The sequence below is a fragment of the Lissotriton vulgaris genome, chromosome 1_1 (assembly GCF_964263255.1).
Source record: "Lissotriton vulgaris chromosome 1_1, aLisVul1.2, whole genome shotgun sequence".
In the NCBI taxonomy this organism is placed as follows: domain Eukaryota; kingdom Metazoa; phylum Chordata; class Amphibia; order Caudata; family Salamandridae; genus Lissotriton; species Lissotriton vulgaris.
Window position 1 is genome coordinate 91,443,859 of NC_141685.1, and position 17,764 is coordinate 91,461,622.

The 17,764-nt window shown below is 44.0% G+C and overlaps 1 protein-coding gene across 1 annotated transcript in view; it reads right to left on the minus strand.

The window, feature by feature from the left end:
- Positions 1 to 13,973: 13,973 nt before the first annotated feature.
- LOC147737513 (uncharacterized) overlaps positions 13,974 to 17,764 on the minus strand; it is an 89,388-nt gene continuing 85,597 nt past the window's right edge. Inside the window, exon 2 of the mRNA XM_086935300.1 lies at positions 13,974 to 16,827. Coding sequence (XP_086791426.1) covers positions 14,672 to 15,910 — 1,239 coding nt within the window. The 5' untranslated portion in view covers positions 15,911 to 16,827 and the 3' untranslated portion in view covers positions 13,974 to 14,671. The remainder of the gene's footprint in view (positions 16,828 to 17,764) is intronic.

The following is a 17,764-nucleotide window of genomic DNA, read 5'->3' on the forward strand; positions in this document are numbered from 1 at the left end:
CCAAACTCCGTGCTCGGAAGAACACACCCAACGGGATTAAAGCTAAATCCCCTTAACTCGTTCTGGAAGTAGAAACTCCAACCAGGTAAGAAACCAAGCACCGAGCAGTGGCGCTGGCACCCATTTATGGAAAGGAGGGAAACAAGGGGCGGAGGCTACCAAACAAAGGTGGAAACAGAAAGAGGACACCGGAGTAACCATGCACAAAGAGGAAAGAAAGGAGGAAAAGCCGGCTAATCCCTAACAGTACCTCCCCTCAAAGGCCTCCCAACAGGACGGGGTTTAGTCGGGTGACGGAGATGGAACAATCTGATTAAACGAGGAGCATGCACCCCTGTAGCTGGTTCCCAGGTCCTTTCCTCAGGAGGGTACCCTTTCCAATCAATTAAGTACATCAACCTCCCCCGTCTCCTCCTTGCATCAAGGATAGCATTAACCTCGTATTCTTCCTCTCCCTCAACCATTACTGAAGGGGGAGGGGGCAAGGTCTGATTGGTGTCTTTATATGGTTTCAGCAATGAAGTGTGAAACACTGGATGAATGCGATATTCATCAGGCAACTCCAACCTCATAGCCACAGGATTTATCAATCGTGCTATAGGAAAAGGACCCACATATCTTGGTTGCAGTTTCCTAGAGCCTTCCAGTCTCAAGTTCTTTGTTGACAACCAAACACGATCACCAACTACATAAGAGGGGGAAGGTACCCTGTGTTTGTCCGCCTGCCGTTTCATGTCCTCCTTTGCCTTTATCAGATGTTCCTGAGCTATGCCCCAAATCCTGCCCACTGCTATTCCTAAGGAATCAACCGCAGGTACAAGACCCGAAGGTTGAATAGGGATGTCCTTGGGATGAAACCCCATAGAACAGTAAAAGGGGGACATTCCTACAGCGGAATGAACGCTGTTGTTATATGCGAATTCCGCAAGAGGAAGGGCTAACACCCAATTACAAGTCAAAGAAGTCAATAAACACCGTAGATACTGTTCCATCGTTTGGTTGATCCTCTCAGTTTGACCATCGGACTGAGGATGATAGGCAGAAGACAGGCAGATTTTCATTTGTAAAGCCTCACATAACTCAGTCCAGAAACGGGACACAAACTGAGCCCCCCTATCGGACACAATGGCAGATGGTAAACCGTGTAGTCTCACTATAGATGACACAAAGATTAAAGCCATTTCCTTAGCGGTAGGCAGTTTAGGTAAGGGGATGAAGTGGGCCATTTTTGTGAAGGAATCAACCACAACAAAAATCACCGTACAACCTGACTCTTCCGGTAAATCGGTAACAAAGTCCATACTAATCGTATGCCATGGCGCAGGGGGCACAGGTAAAGGTTGTAACAGGCCAGACGGACTGGACTGAGATGGTTTACTCATAGCACATACGGGGCAGGACGCCACAAACTATTGAATGTCAAGTGTCAATGACTCCCACCAAAACCAACGTAAACAGAATTGTCTGGTTTTATTTATTCCGGGATGACCTACTAAAGCCGATGAATGACACCATTTCAACACTGTTTCCCTTAAAGCAGGAGGAATGAACAACTGTGTTTCGCGATACAACAATCCGTCTCTCATGGAAAAGAAAGGCTGGGATTCCCAGGGAGTCAGATCTATACTTCTCAACTTGTCTTTCACTGTAGTCAAAAAGCCGTCCAAAGAAATACTGCCCACAATCTTTTCTGGTGCAATGAAAGACCCCATGTCCTTGTCAGTCCCCCACTCGTTCTGTTTCACATGTATTCTAGACAAGGCATCTGATTTCAATTGCTGTGCGGCCGGCCTGTAGGTAATTATGAAATCATATTCATTGAAGAACGAAACCCACCTCATCTGCCTAGGGGTCAAGGCCCGAGCGGACCTGAAGAATTCGAGATTCTTGTGGTCCGTAAAGATGGTAATGGAATGGCGAGCCCCCCACAAGTGATGTCTCCACTCCTCAAAGGATAGCTTGATTGCCAACAATTCACGTTCGGCTACCGTATAGTTTCTTTCAGCTGGTAACAAAGTCTTTGAAAAGAAAGCTATAGGATGCATAAATCCAGTTTCTACATCTCGCTGAGACAAAACTCCCCCCACTGCACCCAAAGAAGCATCCGCTTCAACAAAAAAGGGTAGCGCAGGGTCAGGATGGACAAGAACAGGAGCTGAGGTGAACCGTTCAATCAATTGATCTAACGACATTTGCGCCAAATATGACCACACAAAAGGAACTCCCTTTCTCAACAAAACAGTCATGGGGGCAACAATCTCCGAGAAATGGGAGATAAACCACCGATAGAAATTAGCGAATCCAAGCAACACCTGCACCTCCTTTACACATTTAGGCGATGGCCAAGAGGTTATGGCCTCGATCTTACGTGGATCCATTCTAATGCCCTCAGCAGGTACAAGGAAACCCAAAAACTCAACTCTATCTGTATGGAAACTGCATTTCTCTGGCCTCACGAATAACTGATGATCTTTCAAAGTTTGTAAGACTTGGCGAACGTGTGTTTCATGTTCAGTCACCGTGCTGGAGAATATCAAAATATCGTCTATATAGACGATCACGCTCAAATCCAAATATTCCCTTAGTACTTCGTTGATGAAGAACTGAAAAGCAGCTGGAGTATTACATAATCCGAAGGGCATAACACAATACTCATACAGACCGAACTTAGTCCGGAAGGCAGTTTTCCACTCATCGCCTTCACGGACTCGTATGAGATGGTATGCCCCTCGGAGATCCAATTTCGTAAAAACCGTTGCATGCCTCAGTTGATCGAGCAACACAGGTATCAAGGGAAGAGGATACTTGTTCTTAATAGTACCCTTATTGAGAGCCCTAGTCTACACAAGCGTGGAGGCCGCCTTCACGTTTGGGGATGAAAAAGATAGCAGAGGAAGCAGGAGAGGAAGAAGGACGAATAAACCCCTTAGCCAACATCTCGTCTATGTACTCCTTCAAATGCTGTTCTTCGGGTCCAGACAAGGCATAGATGCGACAACATGGCAGTGTAGCCCCGGGAGCCAAATCGATTCTACAAACGAATGAACGCTGGGGAGGCAAGTCCGTCGCTCGTCCGTTGTCGAACACCGCGGCAAACTCTACATATGCCTCTGATATCTTCTGCACATCACACCTTAAGCCATCACCTACTGCACAAGTTAAAGGAGTAACCCAATCCGTGGCGACCTTATAACAACTTTTCAGACAATAGACTGAATCAAGAGTCACAGTTCTTCGAAACCAATCAATCCTGGGATTGTGTGATTGCAACCAAGGTACCCCCAACACAATACCAAAAGAAGGAGCATCAATTAAATCAAACCCAAGGTATTCGGAATGTCCGTTATCACATATCTTACACAAGGGTTCTGTCTGTTTAGTTATAGTACCAGAAGACAACTCGGTTTCATCTATGGCCCTCACAGGTTCGGGTTGGTCTTTCATGATCCAGGGCACCTTTAATTGTTCTGCTAACTTGATATCCATGAAATTACCCGTGGCACCAGAGTCCAATAATGCCGATACAGGGGCCCTATGGCTGTTAGATATAACCAAGCATACGGTGATCATGAAATGTTTAGGGACTCTCTTGACTATGCCAGAAATCTGATATGATGGATTAAGTTTGTCTACTACCAAATCCTCGGGTGGCTGCACACATGCTACCACCTTTTTGGAAGACGGAGAAGAGGGTTTTACAGAACAATCTCGGGCATAATGACCTCCTTGCCCACAATAAAGACACAAATTCTGAGATTGTCTTCTACTCTTCTCTTCTGCGGATAGGGGACCCCTTACTCCACCTATTTCCATAGGTTCCGGAGTTGTTCGGCCCTCTCCGGTACTCTTAGTGTCACTCCTAGCAGGAACTACACGTGACACCTGAAAGCGGTTTTTCTCACCCCTCCTTTCTAGTAGTCAGTGGTTCAACTTTACTACTAGATCGATGAATTCAACACAGTCCTCAGGAGGATTCACCACCTGTGAAACAATATCTTTCAAGTCTTCTGACAACCCTTGATAGAACAAGGAGGTTCTCTTATCAGCTGGCCAATGGGTCTCGGATACTAAACGATTAAACGCGGACACATAGGTCAGTAAATCCTGTTTCCCCTGTCTCAATTTTAACAACTCAGCATCACTGGCTTGCATGAAAGCATGTTTCGCAAAAAGACAACGCATCTGCTCTTTAAATGCTCCATAGTTATACAAAACAGGGTCATCATTGTCCACCAAAGGTACCGCCCAAGAGGCAGCAGTTCCCGCCAAATACGAAATAACAAACGCCACTTTGGAGGAGTCGTTTGGGAACGAAGCAGGACGACACATAAAGTGTAAATGACACTGATTCATAAACACACTGTTTTTACTAGAATCTCCTGTAAACCTCTCTGGAACTGCCAACGGGACAGGGGTAGGGGTTGTAACGTTCACAGTTAAAGGGGGATTACTAGCACTTGTACTCCTGTCAAAATGGAAAGTAGCAGGCTGGACTAAAGAGGGTTTACCCATTCCCCAAACTGGATCCTTAGCCTTTCCTGCACTCATTTCCTGTCGTAGCCCTTGATTCTCCTGTTGTAACTCCTGTACTTTGATCTGGAGGGCACTAACAGCCACCATCAGTTCTTGCATCATAGGGGCCCTCTCCTCCAGAACATTCCCTTCCTCATCCATTCTCGCTCGGGTGGTGTAAAGTTCGTGGGCTTGGTTTTCTGTTAGATTTCTCCCCAGCTGGACCCACACCACGGAAGCGAGGATGGCCCCAATCCTCTACCCCTATTCGGAACGCAACACGCCCTTTATATCACAGCGTGGCCGCGGACTGAACAAAGGGAGAAGGTAGGAAAAACAAAACAAAGAAAGAGAAACGCCCAGGCTCTTTCTATGTCACAGCTAGGCAGACCCTTTTTTGGCACCTATGGATAGGTCTTCTCACCTGCAGCAAAACAAGAGAAGAAGCAAAGAAAAGAACAGAATGTCACTCAATATCCCAGTGTCCGCTCACCTGAATCCCCCTCCATTCACCCTTAACACTGCCCAACACAACCCATTTCCCCTCCTTACTTGTGTGACATAGATGAATCTTCCAATGGGAAACGTGTGGAGGGAAGTCCAACAGGTAACTATAGACAAACTCCCAGTTGCCAGCGTTTTGTTTATAAGGGGGAAAAAGTCATAATCCTGACATAAAAAACCCCTTGAAAAGTTATTACCAGCAAAAATCGCTGTAATGCATAACATATCACCTACTTGTGGCCACAAACTAAAGCGCGTTCCTAGATCAACGCCAGAAGCTAACTGCTTCGAGAAAAAGTCCAAGCATTCACATAACGATGTGAATCGGGTACTCAAGAACCCGGAAATCGGCACCGCCGTAAATCCCACTATATCAATGGCGAACACAAAAACAAAATATAAATGTCCCAATTCTCTTCGGTACTCCTAGGAACAGAAGCACAACGTAATTCTCCAGTGGAGAGCAGCAAGCGGGAAGGCGACCGATGCGTATCGCATCCGGGAAGCAGAACGAAGCCTCGTTCTGCGCGGCACTGCTTCCAGCGTCCAAACTCCATGCTCGGAAGAACACACCCAACGGGATTAAAGCTAAATCCCCTTAACTCGTTCTGGAAGTAGAAACTCCAACCAGGTAAGAAACCAAGCACCGAGCAGTGGCGCTGGCACCCATTTATGGAAAGGAGGGAAACAAGGGGCGGAGGCTACCAAACAAAGGTGGAAACAGAAAGAGGACACCGGAGTAACCATGCACAAAGAGGAAAGAAAGGAGGAAAAGCTGGCTAATCCCTAACAGTACCTCCCCTCAAAGGCCTCCCAACAGGACGGGGTTTAGTCGGGTGACGGAGATGGAACAATCTGATTAAACGAGGAGCATGCACCCCTGTAGCTGGTTCCCTGGTCCGTTCCTCAGGAGGGTACCCTTTCCAATCAATTAAGTACATCAACCTCCCCCGTCTCCTCCTTGCATCAAGGATAGCATTAACCTCGTATTCTTCCTCTCCCTCAACCATTACTGAAGGGGGAGGGGGCAAGGTCTGATTGGTGTCTTTATATGGTTTCAGCAATGAAGTGTGAAACACTGGATGAATGCGATATTCATCAGGCAACTCCAACCTCATAGCCACAGGATTTATCACTCGTGCTATAGGAAAAGGACCCACATATCTTGGTTGCAGTTTCCTAGAGCCTTCCAGTCCCAAGTTCTTTGTTGACAACCAAACACGATCACCAACTACATAAGAGGGGGAAGGTACCCTGTGTTTGTCCGCCTGCCGTTTCATGTCCTCCTTTGCCTTTATCAGATGTTCCTGAGCTATGCCCCAAATCCTGCCCACTGCTATTCCTAAGGAATCAACCGCAGGTACAAGACCCGAAGGTTGAATAGGGATGTCCTTGGGATGAAACCCCATAGAACAGTAAAAGGGGGACATTCCTACAGCGGAATGAACGCTGTTGTTATATGCGAATTCCGCAAGAGGAAGGGCTAACACCCAATTACAAGTCAAAGAAGTCAATAAACACCGTAGATACTGTTCCATCGGTTGGTTGATCCTCTCAGTTTGACCATCGGACTGAGGATGATAGACAGAAGACAGGCAGATTTTCATTTGTAAAGCCTCACATAACTCAGTCCAGAAACGGGACACGAACTGAGCCCCCCCATCGGACACAATGGCAGATGGTAAACCGTGCAGTCTCACTATAGATGACACAAAGATTAAAGCCATTTCCTTAGCGGTAGGCAGTTTAGGTAAGGGGATGAAGTGGGCCATTTTTGTGAAGGAATCAACCACAACAAAAATCACCGTACAACCTGACTCTTCCGGTAAATCGGTAACAAAGTCCATACTAATCGTATGCCATGGCGCAGGGGGCACAGGTAAAGGTTGTAACAGGCCAGACGGACTGGAATGAGATGGTTTACTCACAGCACATACGGGGCAGGATGCCACAAACTATTGAACGTCAAGTGTCAATGACTCCCACCAAAACCAACGTAAACAGAATTGTCTGGTTTTATTTATTCCGGGATGACCTACTAAAGCCGATGAATGACACCATTTCAACACTGTTTCCCTTAAAGCAGGAGGAATGAACAACTGTGTTTCGCGATATAACAATCCGTCTCTCATGGAAAAGAAAGGCTGGGATTCCCAGGGAGTCAGATCTATACTTCTCAACTTGTCTTTCACTGTAGTCAAAAAGCCGTCCAAAGAAATACTGCCCACAATCTTTTCTGGTGCAATGAAAGACCCCATGTCCTTGTCAGTCCCCCACTCGTTCTGTTTCACATGTATTCTAGACAAGGCATCTGATTTCAATTGCTGTGCGGCCGGCCTGTAGGTAATTATGAAATCATATTCATTGAAGAATGAAACCCACCTCATCTGCCTAGGGGTCAAGGCCCGAGCGGACCTGAAGAATTCGAGATTCTTGTGGTCCGTAAAGATGGTAATGGAATGGCGAGCCCCCCACAAGTGATGTCTCCACTCCTCAAAGGATAGCTTGATTGCCAACAATTCACGTTCGGCTACCGTATAGTTTCTTTCAGCTGGTAACAAAGTCTTTGAAAAGAAAGCTATAGGATGCATAAATCCAGTTTCTACATCTCGCTGAGACAAAACTCCCCCCACTGCACCCAAAGAAGCATCCGCTTCAACAAAAAAGGGTAGCGCAGGGTCAGGATGGACAAGAACAGGAGCTGAGGTGAACCGTTCAATCAATTGATCTAACGACATTTGCGCCAAATATGACCACACAAAAGAAACTCCCTTTCTCAACAAAACAGTCATGGGGGCAACAATCTCCGAGAAATGGGAGATAAACCACCGATAGAAATTAGCGAATCCAAGCAACACCTGCACCTCCTTTACACATTTAGGCGATGGCCAAGAGGTTATGGCCTCGATCTTACGTGGATCCATTCTAATGCCCTCAGCAGATACAAGGAAACCCAAAAACTCTACTCTATCTGTATGGAAACTGCATTTCTCTGGCCTCACGAATAACTGATGATCTTTCAAAGTTTGTAAGACTTGGCGAACGTGTGTTTCATGTTCAGTCACCGTGCTGGAGAATATCAAAACATCGTCTATATAGACGATCACGCTCAAATCCAAATATTCCCTTAGTACTTCGTTGATGAAGAACTGAAAAGCAGCCGGAGCATTACATAATCCGAAGGGCATAACACAATACTCATACAGACCGAACTTAGTCCGGAAGGCAGTTTTCCACTCATCGCCTTCACGGACTCGTATGAGATGGTATGCGCCTCGGAGATCCAATTTCGTAAAAACCGTTGCATGCCTCAGTTGATCGAGCAACACAGGTATCAAGGGAAGAGGATACTTGTTCTTAATAGTACCCTTATTGAGCGCCCTAGTCTACACAAGCGCGGAGGCCGCCTTCACGTTTGGGGATGAAAAAGATAGCAGAGGAAGCAGGAGAGGAAGAAGGACGAATAAACCCCTTAGCCAACATCTCGTCTATGTACTCCTTCAAATGCTGTTCTTCGGGTCCAGACAAGGCATAGATGCGACAACATGGCAGTGTAGCCCCGGGAGCCAAATCGATTCTACAATCGAATGAACGATGGGGAGGCAAGTCCCTCGCTCGTCCTTTGTCGAACACCTCGGCAAACTCTACATATGCCTCTGGTATCTTCTGCACATCACACCTTAAGCCATCACCTACTGCACAAGTTAAAGGAGTAACCCAATCCGTGGCGACCTTATAACAACTTTTCAGACAATAGACTGAATCAAGAGTCACAGTTCTTCGAAACCAATCAATCCTGGGATTGTGTGATTGCAACCAAGGTACCCCCAACACAATACCAAAAGAAGGAGCATCAATTAAATCAAACCCAAGGTATTCGGAATGTCCGTTATCACATATCTTACACAAGGGTTCTGTCTGTTTAGTTATAGTACCAGAAGACAACTCGGTTCCATCTATGGCCCTCACAGGTTCGGGTTGGTCTTTCATGATCCAGGGCACCTTTAATTGTTCTGCTAACTTGATATCCATGAAATTACCCGTGGCACCAAAGTCCAATAATGCCGATACAGGGGCCCTATGGCTGTTAGATATAACCAAGCATACGGTGATCATGAAATGTTTAGGGACTCTCTTGACTATACCAGAAATCTGATATGATGGATTAAGTTTGTCTACTACCAAATCTTCGGGTGGCTGCACACATGCTACCACCTTTTTGGAAGACGGAGAAGAGGGTTTTACAGAACAATCTCGGGCATAATGACCTCCTTGCCCACAATAAAGACACAAATTCTGAGATCATCTTCTACTCTTCTCTTCTGCGGAGAGGGGACCCCTTACTCCACCTATTTCCATAGGTTCCGGAGTTGTTCGGCCCTCTCCGGTACTCTTAGTGTCACTCCTAGCAGGAACTACACGTGACACCTGAAAGCGGTTTTTCTCACCCCTCCTTTCTAGTAGTCTGTGGTTCAACTTTACTACTAGATCGATGAATTCAACACAGTCCTCAGGAGGATTCACCACCTGTGAAACAATATCTTTCAAGTCTTCTGACAACCCTTGATAGAACAAGGAGGTTCTCTTATCAGCTGGCCAATGGGTCTCGGATACTAAACGATTAAACGCGGACACATAGGTCAGTAAATCCTGTTTCCCCTGTCTCAATTTTAACAACTCAGCATCACTGGCTTGCATGAAAGCATGTTTCGCAAAAAGACAACGCATCTGCTCTTTAAATGCTCCATAGTTATACAAAACAGGGTCATCATTGTCCACCAAAGGTACCGCCCAAGAGGCAGCAGTTCCCGCCAAATACGAAATAACAAACGCCACTTTGGAGGAGTCGTTTGGGAACGAAGCAGGACGACACATAAAGTGTAAATGACACTGATTCATAAACACACTGTATTTACTAGAATCTCCTGTAAACCTCTCTGGAACTGCCAACGGGACAGGGGTAGGGGTTGTAACGTTCACAGTTAAAGGGGGATTACTAGCACTTGTACTCCTGTCAAAATGGAAAGTAGCAGGCTGGACTAAAGAGGGTTTACCCATTCCCCAAACTGGATCCTTAGCCTTTCCTGCACTCATTTCCTGTCGTAGCCCTTGATTCTCCTGTTGTAACTCCTGTACTTTGATCTGGAGGGCATTAACAGCCACCATCAGTTCTTGCATCGTAGGGGCCCTCTCCTCCAGAACATTCCCTTCCTCATCCATTCTCGCTCGGGTGGTGTAAAGTTCGTGGGCTTGGTTTTCTGTTAGATTTCTCCCCAGCTGGACCCACACCACGGAAGCGAGGATGGCCCCAATCCTCTACCCCTATTCGGAATGCAACACGCCCTTTATATCACAGCGTGGCCGCGGACCGAACAAAGGGAGAAGGTAGGAAAAACAAAACAAAGAAAGAGAAACCCCCAGGCTCTTTCTATGTCACAGCTAGGCAGACCCTTTTTTGGCACCCATGGATAGGTCTTCTCACCTGCAGCAAAACAAGAGAAGAAGCAAAGAAAAGAACAGAATGTCACTCAATATCCCAGTGTCCTCTCACCTGAATCCCCCTCCATTCACCCTTAACACTGCCCAACACAACCCATTTCCCCTCCTTACTTGTGTGACATAGATGAATCTTCCAATGGGAGACGTGTGGAGGGAAGTCCAACAGGTAACTATAGACAAACTCCCAGTTGCCAGCGTTTTGTTTATAAGGGGGAAAGTCATAATCCTGACATAAAAAACCCATTGAAAAGTTATTACCAGCAAAAATCGCTGTAATGCATAACATATAACCTACTTGTGGCCACAAACTAAAGCGCGTTCCTAGATCAACGCCAGAAGCTAACTGCTTCGAGAAAAAGTCCAAGCATTCACATAACGATGTGAATCGGGTACTCAAGAACCCGGAAATCGGCACCGCCGTAAATCCCACTATATCAATGGTGAACACAAAAACAAAATATAAATGTCCCAATTCTCTTCGGTACTCCTAGGAACAGTAGCACAACGTAATTCTCCAGTGGAGAGCAGCAAGCGGGAAGGCGACCGATGCGTATCGCATCCGGGAAGCAGAACGAAGCCTCGTTCTGCGCGGGACTGCTTCCAGCGTCCAAACTCCGTGCTCGGAAGAACACACCCAATGGGATTAAAGCTAAATCCCCTTAACTCCAACCAGGTAAGAAACCAAGCACCGAGCAGTGGCGCTGGCACCCATTTATGGAAAGGAGGGAAACAAGGGGCGGAGGCTACCAAACAAAGGTGGAAACAGAAAGAGGACACCGGAGTAACCATGCACAAAGAGGAAAGAAAGGAGGAAAAGCCGGCTAATCCCTAACAGATTCTTGGCAAAAGAATACTGAAACTAAGCTACACCTCACTTACTTCTTCCCTTGTAGTAGACCTAGGTTATGTACACCGGGGTAGGCGTATTTTAGAAGCACCAGTTGAGTATCTTTTAGTCCTTATTTATTAATGTATGTATTCTATGTATTTTATGGCTTAGAAACCATGTCATGCTTTTACAGTATTATTTTATAATACTATTTGTACTGTACGCATTGTATTTTGCAACCAGTATTACGATTGTAGAAGTTAATTTCTCCTGCATGAGGCAGAAGACTGTTCAATAAATACTTTTTATTGAAAATGCCCGTCTCTCTATTTCTCTGCACCTCTGGTGAAACGAAGCATGCACGATTGACTGAGTGAAATAACTATCTATTGTTTCCGTGACTCTAGAGATACATTTCTTATTCTTGGGAAGCAAAGTTGTCATGTTTATGCGTTTGTCAGAAAGTAATCCCTTCGTGTTTATTCGAGAAAGTTTCTAGTGACCTCTGAGCAAGCTGGCACTCACAATTAAGTCTAATATATTCGATAGAGACCTAGTCGACCTCAGTAATACGTCTAATCTATAGTATATGATATTCCAATGCGCAGAGCCTATTGGCAATATAGGAACTACACTACAATTCCCAACTCGACAGCCGCCTCCGGACTGTGGTCATCCTGAACACGCTTGATCACAGAGGGCAAGACAGTCATAGACGGCGTGCCGAAACACTTCACATATACTGCTTCAAATACTTTACCCCAATTCTCACAATCTGTTACCTCTAGCAATAAGTCTTTCTGCAAACTAATTGTGAGAATCCTGTGTTTTTCCACAGGAGTGGTATTAGGAAACACTGCTTCCAATCGTACTTAGTTTGGGGGTGCTTGCCCATTACCGAATTAACCAAATGAACAATGACGGAACTAATCGACATCCCGGCCGGTCCAACTTGTTGCGCTGGAAGAAACATAATGAACTAAAGCCCTATGTACCCCAACCCAACAAGAGAGGTATAAAGTTGACACAAGTCGTCAATCGAGCATTGGGATAACGTGGATATGGTGTGAACCCGGCAAAGAATGGCCAAGTGGCCCCAGGAATTGACAAGGGACCTAACCGTACCGGAGTTACGGTGTGGGGGAGGGTGCCATTAAACCAAACACGATGCTGCCATGCCGAAATTGGAATCTCTTGTGTCCTATATGGAGTATAGTTCACAGGAATCACAGTGTGAATGTATGTATGGAACGTATCCTCATCCGCATTTATTGCAGGAAATATAACCCAAGAGTAGCAAAGCTCAAAGGGCTGAGCTATGTCAATATCACCCATAAGGACATAGAGAAGAAAAACAATTTATAAATTGCAACACAAAAAGGGTTGTAATTCAAAACGTGAACCTTTTTATAAATCTCAAGCTTGAAATACCCTATAACACATTCATATAGGTAGGTTAATCCGTCATGCCTGTTAACCGGAAACAGTGGTAAGGGTATTGTGGACATATAAAGCACTAATCAAGATGTTGAGCGCCATGTTGCGGGGAATCTGCTCATGCACAGAACTATGCGCAGGAAACCAGGTCCTCAGTGTATTGTGGTGTACCTAAAACCCACCTCAGTGCCCAGAACCCCTATCCAACTAGCATCAGTGTCTCATTCGTTCTCCGTACTAAAGCGAAGCTACCAACGATTAGACAACCCAGAACAAGTGACTTTGCGACCTCTCAGGAATAATGGGAATCAAGAACACTATTTCATTTTTATTCTCATAAATGTCCACAATGTGAGTAATCAGAGACAAGGTATAGTTTAAAATGTTTATTTCAACTACATGCTCTAAGATGCAGTATCGTTGGTAACATCAGTAAAAAGATGCATAAAATCAATACAATCAGCATTGTTACAATTCCATAAAATACAAAGGGAGAAATCATATTATAATGATAGTGGAACCAGGTCTATAGCGCCTTGTGTACCCCCCTCCCCTTGCTAGGAGCTAGGTATTATAATATTAGAAGATCTCTAGGTTAAAACCAGGAATCCCATACCTCCAAAGTCAGCTGAAGTGAATCAAATCATCAGCACAGCTCTTTGTCGATGGAAAGGTTTTTTCCAAGTGCTAGTCTCATGCATGCAGTGCAATATTAAAAGCACCTGAGTTTCAGAAATGAGCAGCTGTGTTCGTGTTGTGTCTAGAGCATGGGTCAATCAACCTGCATCAACAGCATACATTGTTATTTTAACCTTGAACACTTTGTGCAGACTTGAGGTCGCAGTGTGAGATTCGAGATGTGAAAACCAGACAGTTCTCATGTGAAGGAAAAGCAAGCAGTTTGTCTTTATAAAAACAGAAACCTGTAGTGTCATGTGCAAAAGCAGCAAAATGGTGTTTGAGCAACTAACTCACTTATGCTAATATAGCAATGTGTGCAGGCAGAACCGTATCCTCACTACACTTTTACAGGTAGCATGAACAGGAACTCTTGGATGTTTTTCTTTGTAATTCTTCATCGCTAAATAAAAACCACCAGTGTTTCTTTTCTTTTATTCCACATTGTGCTAGTCTCCCAGTGGATTTCCTGTTTTATCACATTGTTTTTTTCTATGTGTACTGAAGTGAACAATCACTGGGAACAGACTCTTTTATTATTCTACAAATCTTTGTTTTTTTTCTTTTCTTCTAGTCGAGTCTTCATTCATCTGGTGTTTGAATATCCCACATAATTTTATATTTTTTCCTGTAATTCCTTCATCTCACAATAATGGCACTGTTCTGCTACTGTCTATATCCTCAGATGAGTCAATATTATTGTTAATGTTCGTAAGTTCTTTCTGAATTCACTGCATCTCTAGGATTATTTCTAAGTGAGTTAAATGAAGGTGTGTGTTTGCTGAGGCTATGTAGGATCAGAAATTGGCAAAAGCTCGTCACACTTTTAGTGCAATTATAAGGTTTAGCCCAGGTGTGTTTGCAATTGACAAAATCACTTCTGAAATTCATTGCAATGCCCATTTGTACTCTGTGTATGTTAGTTGATGTACCCGTAGGTTTAATAACTGACTGAAGATATTCACACATTCACTGCACATGAAAGGATTTTTCTCTGTGTGCATTAACTGATGAATCCTTAATGCGAAAGATTTCCTAAAGGTACTTCTACACTCACTACAGTTGTACGGTATTTACAGAGTGTGTGTAAGCTGATGTCTATATAGGCTTGATAATTGACTACATTTCTTCACACATTCATTGCACTTGAAGGCTTTTCTTCTGCGTTTGTTCGCTGATGCCTGTTTAGGATTGACAATGGACTACAGCTTTTCAAGCATTCATGGCATTTAAAAGATTTGTTTCCCCTTTGTGAGCTCGCAGATGATTTCTTAATGCTGAAGAGTAAGTAAAACTACTGCCACATTTATTGCAATGGTAAGGTTTTTCCCCAGTGTGTATTCGCTGATGTCTCCGGAGGTCTGTTAACCGACTAAAGCTCTTTACACATTCATTGCAATGGTATGGTTTTTCCCCTGTGTGTGTTCTCTGATGTGTGTGTAGGTTTGATAGTTCCCTAAAGCTACTTCCACATTCACCGCAATTGTATGGTTTTTCCTCAGTGTGTATTCGCTGATGTCTCCGGAGGGCTGTTAACTGACTGAAGCTCTTTACACATTCACTGCACTGGTATGGTTTTTCCCCTGTGTGTGTTCGCTGATGTGTTTGGAGATGTGCTAACCGACTGAAGCTCTGCACACATTCATTGCAATGGTATGGTTTTTCCCCTGTGTGTATTCTCTGATGTCTGAGGAGGTCTGTATTTTGACTGAAGCTCTTCACACATTCACTGCAATGGTAAGGTTTTTCCCCGGTGTGTATTCGCTGGTGTCTCCGGAGGTCTGTTAACTGACTGAAGCTCTTTACACATTCACTGCACTGGTATGGTTTTTCCCCTGTGTGTATTCTCTGATGTCTGCGGAGACATGTAATTTGACTGAAGCTCTTCACACATTCACTGCAATGGTATGGTTTTTCCCCTGTGTGTGTTCGCTGATGTGTTTGGAGTTCTGCTAACGTACTGAAACTCTTCACACATTCACTGCAATGGTATGGTTTTTCCCCTGTGTGTGTTCTCTGATGTGTTTGGAGTTCTTGTAACCGACTGAAGCTCTTCACACATTCACTGCAATGGTATGGTTTTTCCCCTGTGTGTATTTTCAAATGTACGTGTAGCTTTGAAATCTGATTGAAGCTCTTTACACATTCCTTGCAATGGTATGGTTTTTCCCCTGTGTGTGTTCGCTGATGTGTTTGGAGTTCTTGTAACCGACTGAAGCTCTTCACACATTCACTGCAATGGTATGGTTTTTCCCCTGTGTGTATTCTCTGATGTGAGTGGAGGTTTGCAATTTGACTGAAGCTCTCTACACATTCAGTGCAATGATACGTTTTTTTCCCTGTTTGTATTCGCTGATGCTCTTTTAGGGTTTCTAATTGGCTAAAGTTCTTGACATATTCAATGCAATTGCATGTTTTGTCTCCTGACCGTGTTTCCTGAAGGGTCAGCATAGTTAATAAACTGCTTGCGTTATTTTCATATTCCCTGTATGTGTGTGATATTTTGGACACTTGATTTCCGATTTAACAACAAAATACAAGACTCACTAAATACCTGCCACATTCATAATATAAGTAACGCTTCCTTGTGGGTGATTGCATTTTTAGAATGGATAAATGCTTCGCATGCTTCGGGTAAAGCTTAATCTTCATTCCGGTAGGTGCAAATTGGGACAATAATCTGTGCTTTAGGCAGCAGAACCACTCGTTCCTTTTCCCTTCAGTTGTTTGGCTCCACTTCGTTGTGCTTTTCCCTGGTGCCTGTGGTTTGACTAGAAAGAGTTTGCAATACACCTAGAGCACTGAATGATGGTATGTTGCCAGTTTAGATAGCGAAGCACTGTTCTAGCCATATCATGATGATGAAGCGACTTGTAATGTGTACAGCTACTCCACAGAGTGTCCAGGGGCCAAGCACAGGTCAGAAAAGAAAGTAAATCAGTTTGTTTCAAACATGGACAAAAAGCCAAGTTTTCAACTTTTTTTAAACATTATCATGTTGCTAACAGCTCAAAGCTGAAGAGGGAGTTTGTTCCAAGCTATGGATTCCAAGTAGACACGAGACCTTCCTCCAACTCTCATACCGGCCTCATGATCAAAGCTGGTGTTAGACGCTTTTTTATACAGCAGGTGGTTTTTCAGTTTTGCTACCTTAATTTTGTTGAGGTCATTTCTTCGTCTTGGGGTATCGAGGTGCAGATCTCAGACTCTTACACTCACTGAATTGCCTTTGACTGCGTCTTCCTGGATCTTTCCTCTGCCTCGGATTGCACTGAAGTTTTTGGAGCATTTTATTTTTGATAATTTTTGCAGGTTTGATGGGTTATCTTGATTATTCATAATCAATCCGTGTATTTAAGGCTTATTTTCTGTTGGATGTAAAGAAATGCAATATTACTAAATGCAAATGTAATAGAATGTGAATACACAATATTTAACCAGCTGTAGAAGACATCTCTTCTCTACCATATTTGAAATTTAGTAAGGAACATGTTACCATACAAAGATATTTCATTAAAACTGCGGTTGAACATGTCACATCTTATTTACTTCTGAAAAGGCACTGATTTACCATTATTTACTGAGTAACTTACTAAAGAAAGGGCAGTCAAGAGCACTCATGCTACAGGTACAGTTTTAGGTAGATATACATGGACAAGATTTCATTTAAACAGAACAGATTGTGGAGAAAGAGAGGAATCAGGAAGCACTGCCGTTAATTCAGTTTCAGAAAGTAGCTTCCAAAGGTAGCTCTTCAGAAAGTGTATAACAAAGGTAACTCTTCAGGAAGTATTTAACCAAGGTAACTGAAATAATGTAATAATCTTCATGGAGTCAAGGTGTAGTTCCAAGTTAGTATTTATTGTAGTTGAAGTTACAGATGGTATTGGTGAACCAAGATGGTAGTTAAATGGTCAAGTAAGTAGGTAAGTTAGCCCCACCAGGAGCTGTCCTCCTGGACACTCAGCCTTCCATCACCAAGTGAAGGCCCATCTCATAGCCAGCATTCTATGACATACATAGCATTCTAAATACAGACAAGCTGGAAAGCATGAGAAGACAGATGACAGATAAGGAGATTAAGAAACACTTTACAACATATCCCATTTCCTTACACTAGAGAAGTGAAACAAAGAAGGAATCAGAAAAGAATGAAGCATAAGAAATATAAATAACGGTATACAAATAACAGGAAGAAGTGATAAAGTAGAAAAATAGAACTAATAAGAATCAAGAACAGATATGTCTAGAAATGGAATGATATAGAAAAAGATAATGGGGGGGCGTGGCTTAGCGCCCGGCGAG